Here is an 18265-nt window from a genome sequence, read left to right on the forward strand (position 1 = left end):
GGCTAATACCAAAATTTTCTGACATTTACTACGAAGGAAATTTAACAGAAACCGATGTAAAACAGCGTTAAAAACGCACATTTGCGTTGTGTGGCATATTACGTAAAACGTTTAATTAGCATATAAAATTTCATGGAATAGACATAATTGCAGAGAAAGGCAACAACGGCTCAAGTTTCTACATAAATTAAGTTAAGAATGTGAAACACAATTTCACTGTCATTAGGAAAGAACCAAAGTAATAAATGATTACATTCATTATCTTAAAAACATTTCCAGCATTCCAGCTTACCTGTAAGTGTTCTGCGTTTATTATCCGTTTATAATGAAATTTTATCCCACAAAGTACATATTTTATAAGACATATAAACCATCTGATTTAAAGCCAAATTTATTCGAGCGCAAAAACGGAACTGAAAATCAGCTGTTTGTTCCTTAAAAAAGTTTTCTTACCTACTTATCAAAACATTTTCGCAAAGACCGGCATGTAAATCATGCTAGTCAGAGTCAATAAGTATCCAGCGTAAAATGCCAAAACGCAAAATTCATGAATAGTCGCAAATGAGCGTCTGTCTATAGACTGTCTTCCTATAACGGTTCTGAAGTTCATGTTAATTTATCAATACCCAGAAACTTTCGGCGGGATTCTGTCACGATCTGAGATTTTCGACATGTTAAACTCGACGCCGACTACACAAGGCGGACTAGTTAACAGATAACCAATTGCAAGTGCAATTGCGTGAAGTCTTTTTCAGGCTGAAAAGCGTGTAGAAATACCAATATAATACAGAAAACGCAAATCAAGCGATTGAATTGAACATATTGCTTCAATATTCATAAAACGTGACGATATTCTAGATCAAAATGGAGACGAGGCAGGTAACTTCGGAAGTTAACTGTGATGAACCGAAAGACACAAAAATAATCCATTGTCCTGTATAGGTATTAGAACGGTCATGAGAGTGCATGGACATCGAGATAATTCGCTTTCTATCGCCAGCTGTGTAGATAATAACAATAGTCGAAATAGGTTATCATTCTCATCGTTGACTTCTTATGCACTTTGTAAAGAAAATGCTTAAGGTCGACCCGATTCGACGTAAAAAGCATACGTATATTCCCCTCGAAATCAAAAGGGCTTCATCTGGTAGAGAATTCGATACCTTTGGTCACTGGTCAGCTCTTGTACCTCGATGATAGGACAACATAAATTTATTTTTAAAAAGAGACTAGGGCCAAAACGCGACACAGTATGCTTACATGTTTTGATGGTCTGACGAACTGCACAATATCTTATGATATGACATTTCATAACTGACAATTCAAAAATTATACATTGTGTAGGCGTAACATAAAAGTATACAAGTTTCAAAGGATATGCGAAAACATTGCTCAGAAAGATATGTTCGACAAGCGTGGGGTTCGATATACGACATAGTAATTGCACCACCTAGCCATGGCCAAATGTAATCAATAATATGTGCTTAAGAAATTTGATACCGATGTGTCTTGTTCAGTGCACGCGTCCCAATTAAAAAGACAATTAAATTATGAAACTGGAGGGCAACTGGATGTAATACAGTAATAAATCGCTGCTGCGTTTTGTAATCCGAGTGGTTAAAATAAAACACGATCTTCCACTAGAGAGTATTTTGACTACTCCATTGAAAAAGCATAGCACAAATGGTCGTCTGGCACAACAGGTACCATCTAACTAACGATACTATGTAGGAATGAATCGAAAAAAATCAGAATCTGGTACAAATTTGCAGAAGACACAAATGCAATATTAATACAGCATAAAATTCGCAACATAAATATCTAACTGACAATTCTGAACCTTCATTCTAAACTATATGGAAATCTGTAACACGGCCATTCAGCCGAGAAGCCTAAATGACGTCACCAGTGATTCACGGATATGTCATTTCACATTCTACATATATGGCTGGCAGAAGATCACGTAACTAAGACTTACATTAACTAATACAACATCACTTTCAATCAAGCAAGTCTGTAAATCATAGGATGAATAGAATCTAACCCGGCTATGATTGCATCACAAAAATGCGTGACGAGTTTTACACGGTTGGCGTAGTACAACTGGGCATAAGACAGTAAAACCGCGTTTACAAGCAAAAGAAATATAATACCCGATGACTGCATGTACGACATTCCTGAGCATACATTGATGATATACGTTGAGAGTATGTTAAATCATGTCAACTATCTCTAGTACAAATACACGAATATTGTACCAAACATATAAAAATGGAAGAAAAACTTATCATGATGTCGTTCGTCTATCAATCTGACTGCGCCTAAATCTGATCCCAACCGTTGTCTTGTGGCGCAAGAATATCTCCACAATCGCACATGGTGGCGATAAGTCACTTTATTTCATATCGAAGTTAAATTACACAGCTATTTTTGCTGGTAATAAACTTCAATTTTAGCCATTACTAATGTGGAGCTTAGTGCCATTGAGTTAACTTTTGCACAACATGGTTAACATGTCATAAGATAGAACACAAAACGTCTTGCGCGTTAGGTTCAAAGTAACGTATGCTGTCCATGAGAAAATACCCTATATAGCCTAATATTGCGCCAATTAAAGACACAAATTTGTAGCCGATGACGCACATTTCATATACTTGTGAGGCGCCGGTCATAAAAGCGGCTGGTCTTACTGTATCGAACAGCCAATAAATAGGGTTTGTCCTAAATTAGATGCACTTGCGCTCTGGAATACACTGCAGGTATAAATATAGCATACTATCTTAATTACCCTGCCAAACACTATACTACGATTTAATTTGAATTCAGTGAACTCTTTTTCAATTCATATTTGTTCGATTCAAAAGTTGCGGACAACAACGTTTTAGCAAATTAAGATTTCAATCTCTGAACATACCCGTCTCTTTATATCAAAAACTGACTCGAATACAATAGAACAGATAATATCGTATCACGACCTCTCACCAAACGCTGTAATCACACCCAAAATCGACGAATGCCTGCGAGCTTATCGCATATAATTTCCGCCTATTATCAATTTTTCTGTCAACCATATTATCATTGATGTTTCTGTTTTTTATGTACATGGGAAAAGACTAAATGGCATATATTCAGTTAACATTTAATAATAAAAAAAAACGATGTAAATGTCTCTAATATTGCTTTGGCCCCTGACAAACTAAATTACCACATATTAAAGTTAATCAAAATGGAGAATCATGCTAAACTGTGTCGTCATACATCCCTTCTGAAGATAAGCTCGTAAGATCATATATATTTCAAACTGATAACAAAATTTCCAATCAAACTGAAACACAAAAATGCACACTTCCATATTGGAAATATGGAAATTTAATCCTAAAAATTACTGAATATGAAATATTGGTCCTAAATTTCGCAATTTAAAATATAACTGTTCGAGTATACGGAAAAGACAAAATTTACTGAAACTTTCTAAATTTTCAGAAAACTCAATCATAGCTCAAATTTACAAGACACATGCCACGATATCGACTCAATACTGAAATAAATATAAATTAGGCTTCAAGCTCAGTATTAACGCTAAATGCGGCGAAAGACGAACATGCTTCGATGTCGACGATAAAAATCCACCATTGGCGAAGTGGAATCGAAGAAAAAATGTTTCATGGACTAGTAAGCACAAAACGAGCAGAGGGAAGAGAGAGGGAGAGAGCGATAGATTACGTTGCGCGGAAAAGTACTGTGTTTACCAATACTGGTCCAAGGGACAAAGGCACTCGACTATACACAGTAAAATTAAACTGCTAGATCTGTGAAAGCGTTATCCGCGCTTGATCTGGCACTTACGAAAATCTGTTTTGGAAGGAGGGGCATAGTATTACCGCTGTCTACTGTCGAGAGCTCAGAACGAAATTCAATACGACATTCACTCGTTACGGATAGTGAACGTTTTAAGATATAATTTGCAGCCACCCCTCTCCTATAAGGTACTACGTCAAAAACTATTGTCAAAACTTAAGTTTATTCGTACGTCACATGAAATTGTATTGTATTTGCAATCCTTGAAGACTTCCTGTGACTATTTACAGCTAGCGTAGCCTGGATTACCTTGGCAAAAAAATAAAAATACTTAACCTCAAAAGTAGCATTTTCAAAATTAGTTTCTCAAAAAAGGATTATCTGTTAGGCTTAACGCGTTTTAAAAACATCGCGGATTGCCAAACTACTGAAGCATGCAAAATTGACGGTTTTAGTGTTCATCGTATTAAATGGCAAATAAATTCTACAAAAACAGAATTAAAATGCAAATTGCAGCGGAGGTCGCCAAATTTTCATTCCATAACTTTGCTTAAAAATTTTTGATTCTGATTTTTGTGTTGTACGTTGATAGATAATGTGCTTTCAACCATTTCACTGCAATTGGTAATTTTAAATATTATTTAATCTGATGTTCTCAAGTTTCAATTCAGTCTATTCTCAGGGTCATGATTTATTCCCCAAAAATTTGTTAGGCCAGCGATGCATTGCCCAGTCAAAAAAGAAGAAAAACAATTTCATATGACATATAGGATATTGAGATAATTGTATAGTTATCATTGCCAAAGCGGAATACTACAAAACGAACATTTCCTTGATTATAGTCGAGGAGAATAGGACCAGCACTTGAGAGTCGCGTCGGAAAGACGTGAGCTCTGCTGTTATTGAATCACTAGAAAACCGACAACCAGGCCTCATAAGTCATAATGATTTCAATGCCAATGGGGGGAACGTCATAAAGTCGAAATTTCAAAATGTTTTTAACGCGCCTTCTCCATCTACGGTACAGGCAACTTAATATACTATTGAAATGTATTTTAGAAAGTATATTGAAATGACCCAGCGATACAATAGCGCTTTATATTCAAGTGGCACTTCAGTGGAAAATGAACTAACGACGTGGCAACGACGAAAAGGTTGAATACAATATAGGTTACCAAGGACACCTATTGAAACCGATTCCCTTCATACTTTCGGAAATCCAAAAATGGATAACAATATTGAATGACGCACGAGTCGAACCATGATTACAGAATTAGCATTAGTGAGGGAATAAACTTAATGTGCTACATTCAAAAAAATAAAAATTTCACCGATATATACAATGCTCTTGGCAATGTTAATACATGGGTTAAGTCATCACCCAACGCAAAATTACTATCTCAAAAACAATGACTTACAAAGAATACTGAACCAAACTATCCACATCCCACGCCTGACCTCGAATACGTAACTTGGTGTATTACTGTAGCTAGAAGGCGACACAATCACCAGGTGTAAAGTGAGATCTACCACATTATTGTGTGAGATTTACCTCAATTTAATAGAAAAGTGTAAGCTCCATGGCTGCATTTTCCATCCCTATTGCGCACAACCTATTTTTATACATTTTTTCATGGCATTTATGGCATGGATCTCAGCCTGCCGAGACTGGCATGGATCTCATCCTATAGCGACATAAGGCAATAGACCTCATGCTATATAGCATTATGTAATTTAACATGTGAGTCAGGATTTGTCATTGGAAATTTGCAAAAAAAAACGCCAATGTCACATTAATGAAAGAAACAATGACGTCGGTCGCAACTTCATTGGAATTTTTGATGACCTTTCTTTTGATCAGTGCCATGAAAATTTTCTAATAAGTTAAATCATATTGTTCTATTAAATACACTCATCGGCAAATAGGAATCAAGGCTATATACAGACCAGGTTATGTATCCATGATCAATTGAAATTACCTTGTGGTCGAAACGGAACTCAGCGGTTTTATTTCTTGAACTCCCGTATGTTTTTAACTAGAAGTTCACATTCTAAATGATTGCTCCTTGCTAAACGACTGAACCAATCAAAAACCACGAACTGTCTCATTCAACAAAAACTCTGCGCTGAAAATATTAAAAAATACATCGTCGCTGCATTTGAAATTTTGGTATTCCCGTGGTATGTGTACCAGGTTGGGCTTAGGCCATTCAGGTTCTATTACGAGTTCGAAGAATGTCTGTGTTAGCCAAGTGAATACACCCCCTGCCCATAGGCTTCCGTACCGTTACACAACTTGGTGTAAAAAAGACGAAAAAAAATTAGTTACCTTCATATTGGTACACATACTTCTGGAGCGCCGAAATTTTTATTCACAATTCTGATCTCATCCACTTAGCCACACCTAGCAACTGAAGGCCATCATGTGCAAGGTAGAGCAATTCTTGCTCAACTCCATTAATATAAATTATTCATTTGAATTTCTAATTTCCGCGAGCAAGACACGCCGGGTCGAAAGCGCAGAATTCGAGTACGTCGGGCCCAGTATGATCCAAACATATAAACGAATCTGGAGGTAATTGCGTGAAAATATGGGTTTCAATCGCATTAGTGTGGGTATCACATCACTTGTGAAACGTGATAGTTTTGCAACTTTTTATGTATTATCTTAAATTCTTATCATAAAGTAAAAAATGAGGAGCTTTTCAGAACAGACAAACGTTTTTAATCATCAAAATCGATCATTAAATTGAGAGATTATCATGACGGAAAACGAGACATGGGAATTTTGTATCAAAAATGACTGCGTAATTTTTGCCAGTATGAATTTTTAAACTCGAAATTTTTTTTCTATATACATTTGAAGCTAAATATGCCTTTCACAGTACGGACCCAACTCCTTTTTATAGTACTAATTAACAATTGGCACCATTCAAATTTTAAATGAGAAGATTGAGATACATTTGCGAACCATGTACCCTCTCCTCACCCAAACGGAGAAGATTCAAAACAATATTATACTATTCACTTGCCGTATATAAACTAACAAATTAGCACAAAAGTCATAATGGAGACCAAGCGCATAATCAATTTTAATTTAAAACAAGAAATTGCGTTTCAACACTAAGTCTGCTTCTATCTGACAATAATATGCGACATTAGTCCTCTGAAGATGACTACGAAATGATATGTTAATTCGATATATATCACAAGAAAAGGCAGGGACTATTGGACCTAATGGGACGAACCTAACGAAACAGTCAAGAGGTTAGATATTCAATAAATAAATGGTATAAATGAGATTTTACTAACGATCGAAGAATAGAAATCGATATGCATTTTGAGGAGGCGCCGAGATAGGTTCAAATTTATATGATATTTAAATTATGTAACCATAACGTCGATAACGATTTTACAACAAGATTGTCACTAACATACTTCGATTTGATAATTAATAAACCATGTTATCGCACTAGCAAGAGCTAAATTTGGAAAGATATAGTAAATTATTAAAATCCCGAAGCATGCAGGCACACCTAAACAAATAAAATAACTTCCGCCTCCCACAAGCAATTGAAAACTAGATAGCCAAATTCGGGATATAAAAACAACCAATTGTTACACAAACCAATCGTACAGGAAACTTAAGTGCTTCGATAGAATAGAGAACAAATATTATTAAAACTAATAATGCACACTATCTAAATTTAACATATAATAGACGGATATTAATACAAGAGCAACGTAATACAAAAGCTAAATCAAAAACGCTGCTAACTCAACAGTTGACATACGAAATTTAATGAATCACTAAGTTACATACATCGCTCAGCTGTTTTGACTAATTAGCAAATTATCTAATCCAAGTTCGATGAGGGGGATTAGTAAATACATGGGCGAAAAATTCATCACTTCATTACGATGCCTGTTTGGCAATGACCTTCACGACAGCCGTCCGGGATCTCGACCTATTATTATTATCATCATCTGTGTTAGGCGTAGCTAACTTTAATCCCCGTAATATCAGAAACTATACTCAGAACTCAGTCGCTGATAAGAATATGGTGAATCGCCAAACAATAAGTTACTGAGTTATTGTAAACGTTCGTAGCTGCGAACTTTATAATAATTACATTGATGGGTAGTGGAGTGTCATCCAATTCCCAAGTTGATTTCTTTCATATGGCTGCGATGAAACAATGCCAAGCAATGCTATAGACTAGCCCAAGCATAATGGGTATTCGAGTGTCGATGATGCTAAAATTATATTGCCACTTATGCTTCTGGTCAAAATGGCCGGTTGTTGCGGGCAATCGAACTTCACCAAGCACAATCAAATGAATAGATGATATTTAGTCGGCACAATTTCTCGATTCTATAATTTATCTTAGACTGTGAATATAGCAGTCAACCGGGCGAAGGTAAGAATATACGGTATATCAAGCTCGCTTCACGGTGAAAATTCAGCCAAATTACATCGATCAAATAAGCACATAAGCTGCAAACATTGACGGGACCACATAATTCAAACTTCTCTCTGGACCTGTCAAACGGGGAGCGTTCTAACAAATTGATTGACAACTGCGAACCTAACATTTACTGATTTACAAGATAAAGAAAACTCTCGACAAGTTCAGTCAGATTGATTAAATTAAATGTAATAATACTAATAACCGATTAGCAGATGCGATAGAAAAGCGAACGTACATTACAAAATATATTTTACTGAAACAGTAACACACTTTTTCGTTGAAAAGTGTACTAATCAAGTTCAGTGCGGTTATCTCAAAAACGAGAGCACATATTACCTGGAATAAAAACACACGGAATATTACTTCTATCAATGTTAATAATAATATTTCATAACAATCATCAGCTCTATATATTAAATAATTTTAAACTTGATACTCGCGAAATTAAATACATGACAATTTTAAGGAGGCTGTTGTTGTAAAAATGGTCGAATATTTTCAAATTTTAATTATCCATTTGGTATGCAGAAAACACTCTAATGCACCTTAATTTTACGTTTACAGCACACACAAGTCAAATCTAACTTTAAACATAAATGTTAAATATCGTTATAATGGCTAAATGCCAATTGACGTCAATTTCATTTATCTCATCAATCAGTTGTGATAATGTAGAAAAGAACACTCGAAAAATTATAAATATAGTCGTGTAATTCTAATCGATATTGTGTTACCAAAAGTCGAAACAAAAGTCAAAAGTTGCTTGTTGCGGTCCAAAATTTCAACCGGAATTGTGTGCGCCGCACAAACCATACACATATGTTCCACTTGAGCGTTTGAAAATGCAAGAACGCTATGCAAATTATCGAAGTATATGAAGACAGTTTCTTAGCAGGAGTAGCGGAATTTGACATAGCATGCCATCTTGGCTTTGTCATTTTATCGCAACTTCCTACATACAAGCATCACTTTCTTGGATAAAAATCAAAGTAACTCATTGAAGAAATAAACAATCTAACAAACCAATCTTGAGAAACGAACAATTGCTGGTATATTCTTTAAACAGCCGCCCGGAATAAACGTGATGAGTTGCTCAAAGCTCGTGGGTATTGGTTTAACAGGCGCATGGATCCTTTGGGACATCAACTATTGTCTTCTTATATAGGCGACAATATAAAAGATGATAATGATATCTAAGGAGTATGGACATTGCAAATGCTAGCCAAGACTATTTAGTGGTTCACGAGGTTAATCAATCTACTGTGGCAAACGGGTCACTAAAGGAATGTTACTAACTGATATTGTGAAATTTCGATAATTACGAAGTAATTGTTGTTCATAAATTGAAGTAATACCTAATACCATCTCTGAAGTTTCTAAACATTCAAAGGTGCCACTGATTTACAACGCCATATTATGCGTTTAAACATTTCATTATTCATGTAGGCCTACTGGTCTGGGACCATTCACTCGTTTTTATGAGTCAAACTTCAAACGTGTACCGGGTTTATAACCAGCAAAGCAGTTGGAAATTGCGTGATCGTATGTACAAGTCAATGCAAAAAGTGTAGAATTTTGCCCTAGTTCTATGAGATGGAATAGGCTAAACTTTCTCGTCCTTTTATCCTTAACAAATTTTTATAATATACAAAATTCATCGCGTCGAATTAAAATTCATTAGAGAAATACATAACAATAAAACATCACTACACCACACACGTGGCGCCAAAATTTGAGCCTTTGATCATTGGTATAAACGCCGACTTGAACGCGGAAATACGAAAGTAGTACTTGCATATTATTTCGAACTCACCAAGCGTAAATGAAATGTCATTAAAGCGAATGCGAACAAAAGAAATTAAGATGTACTTTCCACTCCTACATGAAAGAAACAACGCGCAATACATTAAGTGAAAATACGGAAATATAAATGGGAATATCTAGTAATTTAACCAAAAATCAATAAATCTTGAGCGCAACTAACCATAATCAAAAATAAAGCAGCCCTTCTCAGTACAAGGTTTGTTCACAATTGTAATATATTTTACATACATTTTTCACAGTATGCGTTATAAAGACTGTTTATGGCCCTCGTATTTATATTGCTTCACTTCACAATACACATACTTGGCTTTGATTGAAGATCAAGCGAAATAAATTTACGATTTAATGGCGACTTTCAGAGGTTTCTATTCATTATTTCTTTTTTAATTCTAATACAAAAATAGAACGTCAATTCAGATGTGTATTGTGAAAACAATCTTAATAATTTGTTCCATTTCACTTCAGCTGAACCTGGCTCTAATTAACATTCCTTCAATCTGAATCTGGGTACTCAAGTCTGGCTGTTTACCAAACGTGATAGTTATTCCAAAAAATAGCCTAAGTTTTTCAAATATGACAATAAAAAATGATTATGTTTTCGACGTTATTTACAACTGCTTTGCGCGACTGCCGCTTGATTTCAGTAACAAACTTCGCCACATATGGTTATGATTCGAAAGATAACAACGAGACATTGCATTTGCCGGGAGCATTGTGCATGAATCCTATTATCTAATCTTGAACGATCGTACGACAACAGTCAGGCGGTTGGTTGGAAAAACAAGTCAAGGCGGATGACAATCGGATAAACTGGAAAATGTTGAGTTCGTGGAACCGCAGGTCAATCGATTAAAAACTGAAGACTAGCAAGATCGCCCCGATGACGACTTAATTGATGACTAACTTGAGAATTTTGTCAAAAAAATAACTTATTTTCCAGCGTTATATAAACGCACGCACTTTTCGGGATGAAAATGTATAGATAGGTTCTAGTTATTTTGAAGAACGTGGTCACCCTTCGGCGGAACTGCCTATCGTGACCTGGATAGTAAAACAATAAACGCCAAAACAATGGATTAATACATACAACTATAAATGTGAATGAAATATTCACAACAAATACAGCGTAGTGTACAGCAATAGTACGGTAAGTTTTAAATTAAGACCCAACGTATCGTAATTAACACAAGAAACACAGGTTAATCTGATCTAATCATAAAAAAAATCAGAATTTATCGCAGCAGAATATCAGAATTTCTCTGGCACGATTAACAAACAAGCGGAGATAAGAATGATCTTGATAAGTGACGCATTGCGGTCGGTTAGAAGAAGACCAAACATACCTATCTGTTTGCTGTCCAAATAATTTTATGTACCAAGAACACGAGAGTAGTACTGATATCGCAAAGTGGAGTACTTGAACCGGAGACAGGAAGAGTGCTTAACTGAGTCTTTTCAAGCTAAACTGCAGCTGGAACTTGAGGTTACAGTAATGAACTCAACAACTAAGTAAACACGATATATATATATAATTCAGCAGGATAACCAAAACACATAACACAAAACACATTCACTTTCACCATATTATAATTCTATACTTTTAGTTGAGAAAGTGTTCGAAGTAGTGACAAAAATGAACCTCTTGCTGTAATAACTATTAAATTTTATTGAATTTCGGCAGTATTCTTTTGAACAGTGACCGCGCTCATATAAACCAGTTTATGTAAAGTACATAAAACAATAAATGCACTCCCGTTTCCAAATGTTTACAATGGCAAATTGAAATTCCACAGCGTTCAAGAGTCCCCCTTTTAATAATGCATGAATGGAGATGGCGAACGGGAAATTACGGTTTAATAGATACCAAGAAAACTAATGCCGTGCAAAATTATATTCTTTGATATCAAAGAGATACGTTTCAAGTATTTTCACTGTTCACAACATGATCATAGAAGATCAGTTTCCCCTGAATTAGCACTTGGTTAAGATTCGAAAACTTCATGACAATAGTGATATATGGCAGTGATATATGTTAAATATAACTGCACAATCACCAAGAAACAGTGAAAACATCATCTAAATGCAGGTCTGCAATTCGGGAACGCACCAAACGCTAAATTGTCAGTAGTGATTGCAACACGCTGTGCTTCAATTTTCATCGGCACATTTTCTCGCTCCACATCGCACTCTGGCGGACAACTTTTAAATGAAAACATGAAACGCCCGAGAAATGTTAAAACAACATCCGGCAGTATGGCGACTAAATCGGGATTGATGTTATCTCGGCAAGTAGAAAATACCCAAAAGAATATGCCTATTCAAACAACAGCTTGGTGTTATTCTAATATGAAGAGTGACGATATCGTAAACTAGGGCATAAAAATTACATAAATTATGGTATACAATCAAAATAGTTTTTGACCAACAGAAATAAAAAAGGAATTTTTTTTTATATTTATCGCATAGATGCCGATGAGAAGTGAATAAAATGGCTTAATCGTATGGAAAACCACAACCTCTCAACCAGTTACTAATTTAAGTTGGGTACGAATATGAAAGAACAGTTCAAGTTAATTGTTACAAATTAATTTGGTGGAAGACACTGTACGCACCCACAATACCATTGTTACATGAATCCCTCTAACATTCCTCTAGCACAAAATTATCCCCAATGCCAATCTACAGGCCAATGCAGTGGTAAGAGTGTTACTCATGAATGCAAGCTCCATTTTAAAAATTCCCAGAGTTCACATTACAAAAAAATACCTTGCTTCAGTGTGGATTTATTAAAGTAATTAATAATTGGTTATTGTACCAATATTTTACCAAATTCCAATGAAAAAATATCAACAATGGTGTAACATTCCCAGAAAAGATCAATCGAAACTAATCAATAGAAAACGACAATCAACTGCTAAGACTGTGTCCATTATGACCGACTGTTAGTGTGGTAATCATTCAATGTAGCGTGTATAAAAATGAATGCCAAAACTAATTTTAGAACAAGACAAGAATATCATCGGAAGTGTTTTACCAACAGTGAAAACACAGCGATGAATTTTTAGTAGATTAATATTTAACTGCTCTCAACAAAACGTAGCAAAATAGCTCGACGACTAATCACCAAATCCAGGATATAATTTTGCAGGAGAGCATGTGCACTTATCATTGAAACAGTCCTATTATTTTTCCTCTCCGCCAAGATAAATCTGAAATTCCATCACAAGACAACAAATCCATATATATAGTGTATTGCAGACTAGACATACTTATGATCATAACGACTCTATTAGGGTGTGTAATGAGGCAATATTCCATAATTACGAGCTATAAACTAAATATTGAACTATCGCTTCACCTCTTACTAATAGTTCTGATCATTAGTTGTTAAAACCAAAATAAAATACTATGTAAATAAAGTCTGTTTGGTACTTTCAGACAACTTCCATCAATTTAGCGTGATATGAATTATAGAACGTTCCATCTGAATCAATTTTGCAACATGGTTGTGTTATAAAGTATGTCTTAAATAAGTTCCTTTATTCAAAATGAAAAATTACAACATAAAATTTTTTTTTTCAATATTTGAATCATTGAAATGTTTGACAACAAAATAAATAACAAGCATAGGCATGTTAGGAAGTTGAAATTCTGCTTTGTAATTATTACATACAAAGTTGCCATTAACTTGATCAATATCCACGGCTAGCTTGAATCACTAGTAAGGCTGACCGAAGTATGACTTGGTTAGAGTTCTTCTTACAAAAGTAGATATGATTAATGCAATTAATGTTGTGAATTTGTTGGTCAATTATTTTTAGTTTGACACAAAATAGGCCTGACAAGTCAGGCTTCTTTAGGGCTGTGGAAAAGTTCAGATTGCAAAACATACAATATTTTAATAAAGCACAGGCACTTCGGTATTAGACTAAGTCAACCACTCAATTTCATTGTTATTCCCATTAAGCAAACATAACGATATGGCTAAGCTGAATTGACATGAATGATTAGGCTCATATGACATAGCCTTAGGGCAACGTCTCATATAATTGGGTTGAGGTGAATTTATGAACTCATGATTCCAAAATTAGTATAATGCATGAATAACAAGTACAATTATATTAATAAAAAATGTGTATGATCAAGAAGTAAATGTTAAAAATGTCCTTCAATGTATTATTTAAATTTTTGAGATATGATTATTTCAAATCTCCATTTGAAAAATATCACTTCTGAAGTTTATTTGTGAATAAGATATACTATTTTGCTTTATAAAATGGTTCATCTCCAGCATAACTTCATTTACTTAATAATAACTAAAGATTTTTTCCTTGAATAAAGCTGTTTTATCTTTATATCTAAACTGAGGTAACTAAATACGTGAGTCAATATCAACCTTTTCTTCTTGAAACCAGGATTTCCTTTCCTTCCTATTGATGTAGATTGTATGTAGATTGTGAACATGAAGCATTGTAATACAATACAAAATAGTACCTTAAATTCATTCAAGATGGTAAAACCAAAACTGCCTATTAACTATTCTTTTATGCATTATATACATCGAACTATTTATCAAATCTGAAATACTGTACATTTTTGAATAAAATTCATCACATAAATGCATACCTTGTGTTTCGTAGAAACATAGAGCCCTGAATAAATATGGATCCAGACAACAAAATAAACCAGCAGGTACAAGGATCATCTTTCCTAGAAACACAAGTTGAGAGACAAGATAAACAAAGTGGTAACATTATTTAAATTATACATTTCCCAGTTGACATGGTTAACACAACAAAACAAATTCATTCATGAGTTCATATTTCATAGACCAAGGCTCTTCAAACTGGGGTCCTGACCTCCCGGTTAAGTCGTGAAAGAGCACAATGGGGGTCGCATTAACATTTTTATAGCCACTAGCTTATGTCAAAACAAAATATATCTAAGATTTGAAACCAAATGCACCATCACCAAAATAAAGCCAAGATTCGATCTTTAGTGAGAGAATATGCAAACACATCAAGTTTAATAAGGTATTGTGATTTTTATGATTTATTTTTTAATATTTTCTGTATCAATAAATTTAACTTTATTTTTATTTTAGTTCTTGAAGCTCACAAAACATTTGGCCATGCCAAGTGGGTCACAATGAAAAAAGTTTTCAGAACATAGACATTGACCATCAAATCCAAATACTTCTGTGTTGAGGCTGAATTTGAAGTTCATAATTTGTAATGGAACTAGATGACATATAATTATTCATTCCTATTACATTTGGCTTTGGGATAATATTACTATCACCATTTTGTAATTTTTGTACAATACTTATTTATGTCTATTGCTATCATAATTAGAGCAAACAAACAATAACAAATTTTGAACTTTCTGTTTTTTTAAAGACTCTTGAATGCATCAAGAATCTCAAATCACAAAAAGAAAAGTACTGGTCATCTTGCTACAGTATCCATACGGACCATACCCAATATGCATACAGATACATCAGCACAAACATATAGAGCACAATAGGTAGTTAGTCTTGCGTAACCCTAACTGATGTAGAATACCAAATTTTATGAAAAATACAGCAACTTTAGCTATTTGAATACACAAAAAATATTTCTTGGAATTGCAATAATATTATCGTAATAGTAATAAAAACTATTACCCAAATATCACTAATTTATGGAGAATTATGAAAATATAATTACTTACCCATATAGTATCTCGTTTGAATCATGCCATTCATACCTCACTTCAGCACAAAGTTTTTTGAGACCTTGTTCTCTCAAATTTGAAAGAGCTTCAAATCGGTGTAGTCGAGAAAAGATGATCTCAAGATCCTGCCGTTTAAAATGGGTAGTTTATTATGTGTATATATATTGCATTTGTTAGCAGATATTACACTTACCAAAATAAATTTGAAGAAATATAAGTAAATTATAAAAAGAGTCCGAAACAAATTGATCATGGCATGTATCATCAATACATATGGCATCAATTCGAAAATTCACTCCGTAATTAATATAGTATTTTTATCACTGAAGATAGTTCAGAACCTCAATATTTGTATTTTTTTTCATTTTAATAATCAATAACAATGATATAATAATTCGACTGAGAGTAATAAACTTAGTAGTATATTAGATTACTAAATAGCATAACAGTTCGTTTTTCTCCGTCGTTCTCATAATCTCCGATTTAAAATATTCTACATATTATATTGGAAAATATTATAACTATAAGCATCAATCATTGAGTTGAAAATATATTGCAAAATTACCAATTTTGAGAGAAGCTACCTAGTTAAAACTACGAATATCAACCAGTACCACAAACCAAATCGACCCAGTCATTAAAAACATAAATATAATGAGTGGTTGTTATATTACCTTGTTTGTTCTTTGGTTTGGGTTCTTTTTGAGAGCGCAGATAAAAGCTTCATCTCGATTAAACATTGACATCTTACAGATATCACATTAAATCCAAACTACGCATAAGTCCTGTTTGACCTGAATCTTTTTGAAAAGCAAACTTTAGACAGCTCGTTGTATTGGAAGTCTTTCCCCCAATTTCAGGAATAAACAGCAGAAAATAAGAGTACGAAAGAAGTTTTCTTTGTTAGTTACTCAAGTCCAAGGACCAAGAGATTTCATGAAGTCGGAAGACATTATAAAATTACATTTACTGTCGATTCATGCAAAGAAAAGCTGTAGAAGAGATTTCAATATCTTGTTAATAAGCAAAGGCAATATTGAGGCAGCATGTCAAATATAATTTTTAGTTTACACCAAAATCCATATAGTTGCCAGAAAATGACAGGAAAGAAAATGCCATGCGGTTAATGTTGGGCATAAATTGAAGTTGAAATTATAGGCTAATGCATATAATAAACTTAGCACACAATGCACTCTTGCATATAAGAACCAAATATTATTAAAGAAACATATCTATACAACTTCTGCCTCACATTTTATATTTAACTTTGTCTAGTTTTGGGGAACGAGGCTACACTCTACTACATTGGCCCCACCCCTATATCAAAAAAAGATTACAGCATGAAGGTACCATTTCCGATTAGTCAAGATGAAAATGATAAGAACATCACAACTTCTAAATGTACAACATTATTCGTAACTAATGTAAAAATTGAACCTTAACAAAACAATTTGAAACATATCCAATAAATGCTCATTCATTTTAATACATGAAGAGCACTTGTCTGGAATAATTGTCAATCAATTCCGTCACATTATCTAATATACAATCACGAATGAACCCACTCAGCAGACCTGGACCATTATGCAAAATATTTCAGCTTCTTGGCCCTTACCATTTTACAACTGCTGATTATTACAAGATTCTAAATTTTATTTTGATTCTTCATTGATGATTTGCTTGGTAGTTTGAATGAAAGATCAGTTAAATCTCAGAGGATCACAATGGCATTTGTCTAACACTTCTTTCTTATCTAAATATATACGATACACTATATAACTCTAAGGCATGTGCTACACCCCTCTATTTAACCTTTATAATAAAGCACATGATTGTTTTTTCATTCCTACAGGGAATTAACGAGTTGAAATCATCACTCAGGCAGAGTTAACAGTATAGTTGATTGGGAATGAGACATAGCAATGCTGCATTTTAAACGACAATCAAGTATATAAAGATTTTGAAAACGACTTCAGCTGAGATATAAAATGATCCCAAGCATGGGCTTCGTCTGATTGTTCATGATTAAGCATTTCATTTTTAAATCTCCATATATCGTCATTATAACAGAATGAATTGGTACAGACTCTCATTTTGAAAAATCCGGACAAGTTAATTTCATGTCCACTAATTTTTAGGTAGCTACTCGGCCTACTCTCAGCTGGTTTCAAATGTCAAAATAAACTCAATTTCAAGAATGCCATACACTAAACCCAGTGCTGTTCAGTTCTGACAATCTTATCCTATCTGTAACCATTTAATAAATCACATCATGCATTCTCTAGTGATTTAGCACTTGCAGCAAAGCCACATTTAATCCATTACCAACTCCTTGATTGATTAGGAAATCCAATAAATTCAATTTCATTGCATTGCACTGCATTTACAAATCAATACTTTAGCCTTAAATGATGATTTTATCCTACTGCAATAATGTCTGAAAGAAAAAATTATGC

At 34.1% G+C, this 18265-nt stretch overlaps 1 protein-coding gene across 6 annotated transcripts in view; it reads right to left on the reverse strand.

The window, feature by feature from the left end:
- Positions 1-16940, reverse strand: part of LOC120347508 (rap guanine nucleotide exchange factor 6-like) — a 59778-nt gene extending 42838 nt beyond the window's left edge. For 3 of the 6 annotated variants that reach the window (XM_039417524.2, XM_039417521.2, XM_039417522.2), the window contains exons 1-3: positions 16484-16827; positions 15807-15934; positions 14721-14804 (exon numbers count right to left, since the gene is read on the reverse strand). In XM_039417524.2, coding sequence (XP_039273458.2) covers positions 14721-14804; positions 15807-15934; positions 16484-16555 — 284 coding nt within the window. In that variant the 5' untranslated portion in view covers positions 16556-16827. Of the gene's footprint in view, positions 1-14720; positions 14805-15806; positions 15935-16483 lie in introns of all 6 variants that reach the window. The other 3 variants (XM_078117737.1, XM_039417523.2, XM_039417525.2) reach the window with 3 other exon arrangements.
- Between the last annotated feature and the right edge of the window lie 1325 nt (positions 16941-18265).

The sequence above is a fragment of the Styela clava genome, chromosome 11 (assembly GCF_964204865.1).
Source record: "Styela clava chromosome 11, kaStyClav1.hap1.2, whole genome shotgun sequence".
NCBI classification, from domain to species: Eukaryota; Metazoa; Chordata; class Ascidiacea; order Stolidobranchia; family Styelidae; genus Styela; species Styela clava.